This window comes from Pararge aegeria, chromosome 12 (assembly GCF_905163445.1).
Source record: "Pararge aegeria chromosome 12, ilParAegt1.1, whole genome shotgun sequence".
Lineage (NCBI taxonomy): Eukaryota > Metazoa > Arthropoda > Insecta > Lepidoptera > Nymphalidae > Pararge > Pararge aegeria.
Window position 1 is genome coordinate 12611055 of NC_053191.1, and position 12174 is coordinate 12623228.

General features: G+C 37.3%; 1 protein-coding gene across 1 annotated transcript; it reads left to right on the forward strand.

The window, feature by feature from the left end:
* The first annotated feature begins 6119 nt into the window (after positions 1 to 6119).
* On the forward strand, positions 6120 to 10911 carry LOC120628107 (brachyurin-like). The gene is made up of 5 exons (XM_039896331.1): positions 6120 to 6323; positions 7234 to 7501; positions 9308 to 9397; positions 10063 to 10256; positions 10813 to 10911. Exons 1-5 carry the CDS (start codon positions 6120 to 6122, stop codon positions 10909 to 10911), a joined length of 855 nt encoding a protein of 284 aa, XP_039752265.1.
* The last annotated feature ends 1263 nt before the right edge of the window (positions 10912 to 12174 follow it).

Below are 12174 nucleotides of genomic sequence, written 5' to 3' on the forward strand. Positions count from 1 at the left end.
AAATATTTTGAATGAGTCTGATTCTGAAGCGGTGATAGCTCATTGGATAGCGACTTCACTTTTGGGGGGGCCGAGTTTGAATCCCAGTACCTCTAACTTTTCTAAGTTACGTGCGTTATAAGTAATTACAATATCACTTGCTTCAACGGTGCTAGGAAAACATCGTGAGGAAACCTGCATGCCTGAGAGTTCTTTATAATGTTCTCACAGGTGTGTAGAGTCCACAACTGGGCCAGCGTGGTGGACTACGGCCTTAACACCTTTTCATTGTGGAAGGCGACCCGTGCTCTGTAGTGGGCCGGTAATGGGTTGATGTGAAGAGTCTGATTCTGCAATGTTTTGAAATTGACGATAAAAGAACCTAAATGATATTAACAGGTAATATTAATATCATTCAGGTTCTTTCAGAGTTGACGGCCGATTGGCGCAGTTTGCAACAACCCTGCTTTCTGAGCCCAAGGCCATGGGTTCGATTCCCACAACTGGTAAGTGTCTGTGTGATGAGCATGAATATTTTTCAATGTCTGGGTGCTTATATGTATGTTCTAGGTATCTATGCATATTATTCATAAAAATATTCATCAGTCTTAGTACCCATAACACAAGCCACGCTTACTTTGGGGCTAGATGGCGGTGTGTATATTGTCGTAGTATGTTTTTTTTTTTTATTTAATATACAATTAGGTACCTAAATATGCTTTTTAACAAAAGCATTGTGACCTCGTTTCAGAGGAATAATACTAATCAACTGTAATAAAGGCAAGAAGTTAATTATTAAAGATTCTCATCATTCATCATCATCAACCCTCAACCGGTTCATTCGGAAAATAAATCAAAGACATGCAGGTTTCCTCACGATGTAATACTTACTTATATTTATATTCCTTTTAGTAATACTCAAGTATTTACAACTTACAAGTATTTAAAAGTTATTACCTAATACAAATAATATTATGGAGAAATCCACGAATCACCTCACGTCGTTCAAGTAAATCGTCAATAACTTTTCTAGTAGGATTACACAGGATTGTGTGGATTGACGATTTCAAGGCAGCTTGTCGAAGCTATCTTGTGGCTATTTAAAGTCTGTTTCACTGAGATGGGAAACCGATAAGTTTAATATAACCTTACTGATTAGCCCGCTACCGTGTTAGAGTACATCATCTCTGACCATTTGTCAAACGCAAATTTAAAGGGGAATTTGGTCCAAGGGTTTTTAGTAAAAACAATATTATATATTATTGTAATTTAAATAACTATACTAAAGTTTAAAATAAATGCCTATCGTGCGCGATGACAAACATTGAGGTCAGAAAAGTACAGAGTTTCATTTGTAAATCAGTCAATAATTATCCACAAGTAAGAACAAAGAAAATATTAGAAACAAAAAAAAATAAACTCCGAAAACAAAACCCTAATGAAATTAAAATTAAATTTAAATAACTTTGAGCAACCCGTTGAGGCGTAGACCCCGACTGTGTCGACTAGAGCGCAGAACGAAGTAAGATAAGCGTGTAAAAATAAAATTCGTTATCATAATTATCTAATACACACATTAAAATAATTATTATTTTTTGGGCTCTTTTGAAGCGCCGCGTGAATCCGTACGAGCGAGAAAAGAATAACACAGGCGCGTCGCGACGCCCGCGACGTGTTTTCAATTCATTATCTCAAAAACAAAAATTTCATTAGCCCCGAGATTTCCTTTTTAAATTTAATTATTCATATTTAAATTAAACAAAATATAATAGAGGTCCGCGCGGCGTAAAAAAGCGGCTTTATCGTATCATATTTTATTAACCGAAATTTATAATTCTCCGCCGATCTGGAGTGCGGGGCGCGGGGTACCAACCGAAATATTTATGAATGCGGAGCAGAAAAATCCACAATAATATTTTAGGGTGGACGTCCGACGGTCTTTACTTACCCTCTCTGATCTATTTAAAAAAGAGGCCCGGAAGGACAAAGGGCTGCGGCTCGTAAAAATACTGGACACGTATAGAGGTTGGCCGTCCGCCGGCCACGCGGCATTGTCTGATTCTTATTTTTTACCGAATCGGAACCTTTCCCGAGTTTTTATCGGTTTTTGTTCCGGAGACACCGGGCCCCTATTTGTACGGCGTTTGTTCTAATGTGAGGTCGTTTGTAATTCTATTTTTTCGACGGTAAAAAGTAGTGACCCTTTGGTATGCAAAAATTCAGTGATTTACGTTCGCAGACGGTACGAAGGTTTTTCTTCGACGGTCCCTTTATACGGTCTGCGATGTAACTAATTGTGCTCTTTGTTCTTTTTGCAACTGTTTTGTTTTTAAGATTACATACCTATTTTAAGTTCTCATTATCACACATTTTAAATTTTATTTAACACGTCCGCATTGTAGGAGTTTGCCCGAGCTCTGTAGTGGGCCGGAAATGGGTTGATGTGATGATGAAGATGATGATGATGATTTATGTTACGAACGGTATTATTATAGGCCGCATATTATTATATGGAGTCAAACCGGTAATTTCATGTTTTTTTATCGATTGCACCGCCTCATACTTCTGTATATTTTTGTTTGAGTTGTCCTTTACTGAAATGAAAAAAGGCCCTGGTTTTTTAAAAGAAAAATTTAATTAATTAAATTTTTAATTAATTCATAGCATAAATTCGTAGCATAAAATTTAAAATTAATATTTTGTTCATCGTTATGTACTATTTAAGTTGTAAAAAGTAATTAATATTTATATAATTATGTGTAATTCTAACAGTCCTTATAAAAACGACAAAGCTACTGGTTTCTTTAAAAAATAAAATTTACATTAAGCCTGCAGCCTTAAACGTTGTTTGAGATGAATCTTATTACACTTACTACAGAGTTCATGTCTTTATTATCGACGAAGTCAACGGTCAACCATGGGCCTCTGACACATGCCATAACACCATCATTTAATATTGATTTAAGTATGTTTAGACATTGATTAAATATTATGTTTACAGGGGCTTAGACCGTAAGTAGTCAACCATGCTACCAACAGTCAATACCCCATGGGGTAGACTTCACACGAAAGAGACATAACAAATGTTAAAATGACAGTACAAAGGATGATTGAGAAAAAACGATTACGGTCCAACGAATTATTTTTAAAAACAATGTAACAGATTCAAAATAAAATGAACCTTAGATTAGGGAAGCAAATAATATCCTAAGTTCCGCGTTACACTCGCACGGTAAATCGGCGTAACCAGGTGGTTTTTACGCTGGCCATTATCAGGAAAAAACCGGGCTTCATTCATTATTCCCGGTGATAAATACCCGGCAGCATCCGCGGTCTCGCCCTTAGGTCGCTGCGATAATGTGATTGCGGCTATCCCGGCCATTTTGTTTTTTACTTTTTACAATTTTTTAATCGAGCGCTGAGAAAAATGATTAGATTAAAGTTGTGAGTGTTTCAGAGTTCATTCTAATCTTCATTATATGTAAGACTGATAAGGATAATGTTTATAAACGGAACATAAAATATAACACTAGTGAATTATATTTTCAGAACGGTGACAGCCCCGTGGTTAACACTTCGGGCCTCACTTTCGGAGGCACTGAGTATGATTCCCGGAACTTATCGGAGCTATGCTATATAAACTTCGTGTGGAATCCTGCCTGTGAGTTCTCCATAACGTTCTCAAAGGTGTGCCTACCAATCCGCACTTGGCCAGCGTACTACGGCTTTAATCATTCTCATTTTGAAAAGAGACCAGCGACATATATGAGTACAATGGGTTGTTAAAGATTATATATAATTATACAATTTTTATGTATATATTATGTATACAGTCCACACGATCCTGAACTTCCCGCGGGTGTCGTACGAGGCGATTAAGAGAATATAACAGAGAACGCATGGTAGCGTTCTCTGTGCTTTCACCACCATCTACTAATATCAGTAACCTGTCTGCCCAACGTGGTGATTATGACCAAACCCGCCCATATGCAGAGGTCTTTAGTTGAACAGTGGACTGTTTTAAATAAGAACCGTTCATAATCAAGTGGTAATCCAATCCAGGCGTTTTTAATTTCAAGCAATATAATATCACTTGCTTTAACCGTGAAGGAAACTCGCATGCCTAAGAGTTCTTAAAATAATTTTCAAAGGAGTGTAAAGTCTACCAATAGTGTTAATAACTGTCATATCTGCTCCTTAAAGTTGCCACCGCTGTTATCTTAGGCTCATTGGCGAAGTGGTCAGCGACCTTGCTTTCTAAGTCTTCGATACCCGCAACTGGAAAATGTTTATGTGTTGAACATGTATGTTTTTTGTTATCTGGGTGTTTATCTGAATATTATAATTATTTATGTATATTATTCATTATTCATAAGAATATTCATCAGTTATCATAGAATACCCGTCACACAAGCTACGCTTACTTTGGGGCAAGATAGCGATGTATGTATTAAACGTAAGCTTATGGAAAAGTCCTATTATAGTATAAAGGATACGTTATCGATAAAAAAGCTTGGGTGTAAATTAATACTCTAACCATGTTTAATTATTTATTAAGGACACTAACAATATACATAATAAACTCGTACAATATTTAACACATTCCCTTATATGTACATCTATAACAAGTGACCATGATATTCACAAAAATTAATAATAATAATGACATGTAAACAGCAAAAATAAAAATAATCATAAAGATAGGAAGGAATAGGTGTTCAGTATTTAATATCTATCTTAAGGGAGGGCTCACCGATAGGTAAGAGATAAGCTTTTTTTTATATACCGGGTAAGAGTTACCATGTTGCTCTTCTTATAATTTTAAATGACAATATGAGATGGGAATAAAAAAAAATACCCGGCTAAGTTTTTGTTGTGGGCTTCTTCTTAGACCAGGACGCGTTTGGAACCCTGGTAGCTTTAGTTTTAAGTTTACAAATATGGTTATAGACATCATCTCACTACCGTGTACTTACCAAAATTAATGGCTTAATGTACGCACCAAAAGTGCCACCTATGGGCCTACTTGAATAAAGATATTTTTGACTTTGACTTTGATTCTGCATTGTCATAGCATTTACCACCAGGTGGGTGAGCAAACTAATTATAATAGGTTACCAATTTATGGGTAAGAACTTATTCATCTCATGCTTTATACTCGTAATACATTGTATAGTCTAAATATTATTGATTGAAAATGTAGACGCTATGAAATTAGTCTATAGGTATATTACAGTCAGACGGATTATCAAAAAATCCAAATTATCATTTACGTAACAAACTGTTATTGGAATTAAATTATTATCACCTACCGAAATAGGTACTAACCTACCATATTTTAATTAAAATAAATCCGGATTAAAATTCTATTACTTATCAATCAAGTAACGAGACACACGGCATGTGTGCAAGTATCCATACTTTTGCACGTTTACTGACTTCAAAATGGTGTTGAATAAGAAATTCGCGCTTGGTAACGATATGACCAAAAGACAAATGAGCTCATAACCTTCAAACCGCTGACTCATAAGAACCATTAAAAAAATGAGAACTATTTCAACTACAACTTTCAATCAGAAAAAGCAGCTTCAAAATGAGACCATACAATTTAAAATCACAATGCCATAAACAAATTAACACGTTAAACTGACAACAGTTCTCGTTAACGTTAACGTTAACGTCAGTAGTATGAGTACATATTTTACTCGCTCGCAATCGAGGAGTCGTTTTCGTATATGCAGATACTTAAACATCAGACGAATGGATCATATGTACTTTCAATTAAAGCCCTCATTTGCCTACAAATATTTTGTAAAACAAAAATCAGAATAATTACGACTCTAAAACGAGTAACATTATGTATCTTTAACCTTGACGAAGTGGTGATAGCTGATAGGCTGCAGATTTTAAAAAACACCTGAAATTTTGTATGTTCAATTCTGCATTGCATTTTAATGCTGTTTAATATCTCTTTAAAAGCAGATAAAAAATGTTCTTATATCTAGTTAGCATCAATGATTGATGCGTTATTAAACTTCACTAATACCCACCGAAGATAATGTTTAATACAAGATGATTGCAAAACAGGTATATAAGTAGACAATGTGGGAGATAGAGGTAGTTACTGTAAAGTTCTGGCAATGAAGGTCCTCATCCTACTATCTTTAATCGCTGTGGCATTAAGCCAGCCGATCGACGAAGAAGTAGCCACAACTTTCAACTACCATGAACACACCGGTGTCCATGAGTACTCAAGAATCAAGGCTATTGAAGAATCCATCGATTTTGATGGTAACAGAATAGTTGGTGGAGGCCCAGCCAATCTAGGACAATACCCACATTTGGTAATGTATTTTTATTCATACCATTTTATATAGTAATATCATTGTACGTATTTTGGCGACCTTTTTGACCTGGTGAGCGGAGTTCGAATCCCAGCACACTTTTCTAAGGTGCGTTTTAAGTAATAAAAACATCGTGAGTAAACCTGCTTGCCTGAGAGTTCTCCATAATGTTTTCAAAGATGTGTGGAGTCCCACAATCCGCATTAACCCCTTCTCATTGTAACAGGAGACCCGTGTAGTGGCCTGGTATTGGGTTGATATGATGATGATGAAAGTGCAAATCCAGTCATAGTCCCAACTATAATGTATGGTAGTTTTATAAATAAAATACATTGTTTACTAATTACAACTTTATTTTATATATCTTGTACAATACAACTGCAGCTTTCTTATTGTTAACCCTCTTCACCAGAAGTGTATATTCCTCCGTTCGCGAAATTTTCGTAAAAAGGGGTACTTACAAAGTTTGTGTCATACGTATTAATATACAGGAGCTATAGTACAAGTTTGCTTGCTCGCAATCGAGTAGTCATTTTCGAGTATTAAAAACTCTTTATCTAAGTAAAATGGATCTATAGATACTCGTTTTAGAATCTCAAATCCTGTACTTCTGATGTTTGATTTTATAATCGTTCTGTCAAAAGCCCGCGCTAAAGACTTGTAAGCAAATTTGAGCTTTAAAGCAATAAAAATAAAATCTATTTTACTCTAAGGTTCGTTGAAAACGAATCTTCAATTACTAGCGGCAAATCTTGAACTAAGGTTACAGATTGTTCATAAAATTACCCATTACACAAGCTGCGATAAAAGTAAGATGGCGATGAATAATGGTAACATATTTATCATTTATTTACTATAATTTATTATTTATAATTAAATTAAAAATAAAGAATGTTATTTTATTTACCAGGGTGGTCTGATCATCACACTCACCGACAACCGCCAATCCGTCTGCGGATCCTCGCTCATATCCCCAACGCGTCTGGTCACCGCAGCTCACTGCTGGTTTGATGGCAGGAACAGAGCAAGGCAGTTCCTTGTAGTACTCGGCTCCGTACGTCTGTTCAGTGGCGGCAACCGGATTACTACCAGCAATGTTGTTACGCATCCTAACTGGAATACCAGAAATGCCAACAATGACGTCGCTATCGGCCACATTCCTCATGTCTTATTCACAAGTACGTGTTTCTTTATTTTTTTTAATTTATCTATTAATTTCCAACAGGGTATATCCCTTATATCCCTTTCTTTCCATTACAAGCCAGCCTGTGGTTGCAGGCTAACCTGTTAGGCAGGTCGGCAGTTATATTAACCTAATCGGTTTCTGCGCGACATCGTACCGGAACAAAAAATCGCCTAGCGGCACGACTTTGTCAGAAGGGTGGTAACTAGCCACGGCTGAAGCCTCTTACAAGACCAGATAAAATTCAGAAACTACAAATTCCTAATTTAGACATACGACTTAAAACCACAGAGAGCCAAGGAGTTCGCCTTTAGGTGACATTGTACGTCACCGAGAATGATTAACCGTCATTATTATCAAACCTAAGGTAAGGGTTTTTACCTTATAGAATGAGAAGGGTTTTGGTAGTCTACCACACTGGAAAACCTGCGAATTGGTAAACTTCACACGTGTCACAGTAATTTTATAATTAATCATATCTTTGAAAACATTATGGTACCTTAGTGACACTTAGGTTTTCCTACGATGCTTGCCTGCACCTTGCAAGTGATGTTTTATAACACATGTGCCTCCAATGTTTTTTTTTTAAACATGCGAATAGATAAATAAAAAATTTACTACTTATTACACTGCTATCTATACAAACCATAATTTGCACCTAATGTTAGATACATTTGTCTCTGGAACTAAGATTAAAGAAATGCCAATTTCGTGGTCACTCGTATTGCAGCGTTACAGGTAGTGCATTGATGGCATGACACGCCAAAAATGCCGGCGAAGACGAGGTCCCCGACTTCTAACGTCATCCGGACGAGGGCTCGCACCACGTTCTCGGAAGCGTGCGGCCTAATCACCGTCCGTAACCCTTTCACTCCAATCGTCGCCTGAGCCGAGGTTCGGCCTCGGTTGAGGCGCCCTCAGGCCGACGATCCCTTCGCTTCTTCCCATTCCGAGGCTCGCCAAAAAGCCCGCGTTACGCTGTTAAAATCATTAGGGTTAATCGGCTAAACACAAACCGAAAAAAAAAGACGCCAAAATGGCCTCAAGCAATTGGAGACAAAAACTAAGTGATGGTTATCGTGGTAATACTAGACTTCTGTGGTTGTATTTTCAAATAAAATCAAAGACAAAAGTTAAATATTCGTAAAAAGAAACTATCCTTAATAAGTGCCCTGTGAGTGTACTGCCTTTAGTAAACGATTTGAATTTTTCATACCTCGCAATCGATGAGTCATTTTGGTGCATCAAACTATGTGTCGTTTTAGAGTCGCAAATCCTGTATTTTAAGCTATTGATAAATAATTATTTTATTGAATGACTAGCTGCACCCGCGTATATCATAGTGTGTAGCCAGTAGCGTGCATTGAGGGTATGCCTACAGTACTAGTTATAAATACTTAAGGGTAGACTTTTTATAACTCTTACAATGCATATCCTTAAATTTTTTATAACTCGTATTGGAGATTTTCTTCATTTATATCATCTGCATACCCTGTGCATACCCTCTATGCACGCCACTGTGTGTAGCCGTACCTACCTACGGTTAATTTTTTTTTTTTTTGTAAAAGTATTTAGTGTCTGTCATAAGAATGCAATCTATCTCTATACCAAATAATGTTACGAATGGCTCAACGGTTCAGCCAAACATAAGTACATACTAAAAAACTAATTTTATCATGAATACTGTAGAAACCCTTAATATTCCCGGGATAAAAGTATGATATGTCCGTCGGCGCCAAATTTTAAGCAGACCAACATGCTCACTTTTACATTTTATTTTATGTTATATTTTGTATTTCAGACCAAATCAGCAGCATATCTTTGGCCACTGGAACCAACGCCTATGTCGGTGCCACAGCTAATGCTGCAGGATTCGGTCTTCAAAGAGACGGTACCTACTGAATTATTGTCATCATTAGACATAGCTTAGAAGCGTGTCTCATGCCAATCTTATGATCTCATTAGTAGGTATAGCATTTTAACATTTTATCTCGTAGAACAGAGGTTTCGTAGAGCTTTCTGGTATTTTTTATTTACAGGTTGGTATTTACAATGGAAATTTGTAGGTTGATACCAATATTCGCTACGCATCTATCATAAGGCCTTTAGGCCCTTTATCATCATCATCCTCATACTTCACGCATTACGGCCAGCTTCAGCGTACAGCAGGATTACGTATCTCTAAACAGGCTTGCGACAGGCGTAAATCTCGCGATCATTGCTGTCAAACGTCACTTTTGCATACAAAAAAAAATACTAAAATTACGTTTGACAGCAAAAATATCAAGATTTACGCTTGATGCAAGCCGTCGTTAGATACGCGGCCTGCGGGTCTCCTCTCAGAATGAGTAGGGTTAAGGCCGGAGTCCACCACGCTGGCCTAGTGTGGTTTTGTAGACTTCACATGCCTTAGAGAAAATTATGAATTCTTAGTCTCAGGCATGCAGGTTTCCTGACGTTGTTTTCCTTCACCTTTAAAACAAAGTAATATTTTAAATGCCCCCAATCACCGCTTTAAATTACCTGAAATGAAACGTACTTATCTTATATTTGCAGGAGGCCAAATCACCCAAAGCCAAGTAATGCACCACGTATCTCTTCCAATCATCAGCAACGCACAATGTCGTGAAACGTTCCGGACTCTCGTAATAGCGTCAACACTTTGCACCAGCGGCGTTGGTGGTAGGAGCGTGTGCAGCGGAGACTCCGGTGGCCCTCTCGCCATCGGAACCGGCAGAAATGCATTGCTGGTTAGTTTTCCATTTTAGAAGTTCAGTTAGGTAGGTTCAATTCCAAGAAAGAGGTAAACCGCCGTAACCAATTCAAATGCAACGCTGCCCGCGTTGGAAAAACGTCATGACACCTTCTCGTCCATAATACCCCATAGAAGTGGGTGTTGCCACTTGCCAGTGTAGATCTATGTCACTGTTAATAAAGGCTCAGAGTAACTTAGCGGGCAATGGAGAAATCTATGCTCGGATTGCGTAATTCTCCGTGAAGAAATCTGCCGTCTTAGAAACTAGAGTTATGGACATAGCTCAACGAGTAGCTGTCGCTCACGGCATTGGACACGAGGCAGTGAGGGGAAATAGCTTGAAAAGGAAAAAAGTCTTGGCGTCCCAAGGTACTGGAATGGAGTCGCAGTTGGAACAGCCGCGATCAAGTGGACATACGATATCAAACGAGTCGCAATGAGCCGCACCAGACCGTGGAATTTGCAATTGCCTACAAAAAATTAACAAATCAAATGAGCGCTGATCTTCTTTGTTTGACTGCTGGGCTCTAATACACGCATTTTTTTTTCAGGTTGGCATTACATCCTTCGGTTCAACACGCGGCTGCGAAGTCGGCGAGCCTGCTGCATTTGCCCGTGTCACTTCCTTCGCCAGCTGGCTTCAATCTTAAATACGATTCATAAATATTGACTCGAGCAATTATTGACAAAAATATACGATACTATTTAATTTATTTTTGTAGCATTTTTTATTAATAACTACTGTCCTGAATCCAAGTGAAGTCTGAATCCATTCAAAAGGTTGTAATAGATCCCCAGGTGGGAATTCGGGAGTTTATTATTTCTGAACTTTTTCTTTTCCGATATTTTGGGAGGCTTTTAGTTTCTTTTAAATTTATCAGTGGAAGCTTAAATATTAAATTCAAAATAAAGAGTTCCTCAGCAGACAACACAATCCACTCACGTATAACGGTATAACCTAATGCTACTTAATCAGTACACACAAAAATAAACCTTCTTTGTAGAAGAACTAAAAAGCAAGAAATAAATATCTTCTACATTTTAAGTCGGTGCCAAGTATAATGAAGAAAGTTACTATATGTGGAGCCATACTTATTTACTATTATTAATACTTCGTATTCCTGTGGTTACTACCACTTTTACGTTGACTTTTTTATGTGTGGTTACGTTGTCTTTTTTATGTGTGGTGTTTTTCGAAAGCAAATGCTAAAGTTACTTTAAAAAATACTCAATCGCTATGGGTCCATATAATGTTCACAGAGTTCCCTCTATTTCTCCAGAATCCGTTCAACAGATCTCGGCCTGATGAAAATGGGACTGCATGGGAAGTTTACCGTCTCAAATAAGAAATCGCTGTATAAAAGACAAAGTTCTGAGCTAACTATGGAGGGAAGAGGTAAGGAGAGTCATCTTATATGGGAGAAAAGTTGAAAAAGTGTCCAGTGTATGCGCTAAATAACAGTTCAAAAATCCTCCACAATGGCGCTGGTGGATGCACAGGGTATGAATGTAGCAATCGTAGATGAACTGAAGTATGCCGAGTAAAAAAATTTAATGTCATTATCGACTAAAGTAGTTAATTATTGAGAATTTCAACAACTTACGTTGTACAAAATATTGTGGTAAATATAACCTTACTTCCTTGTATCTCCATACTTCCTTGTTTATTTTTCAAGCCTACTCTAACAATATTTATATTTGGCGCTTCTTTTAAGAGTTACCCTGATGCAAATGTGGCGCCATCCTAATTTAATACATTTTGACGACACTTTTTCATATACACAGATGACTCTCCTTACCTCTACCCTCCATAGAGCTAACACACATAAAAAACCACAGAATTGGGAGCTCCTAATTTTTTTTAGGTCAGCAAAAACATACGCACAGGTGATGACAATATGCAGAATATTGTC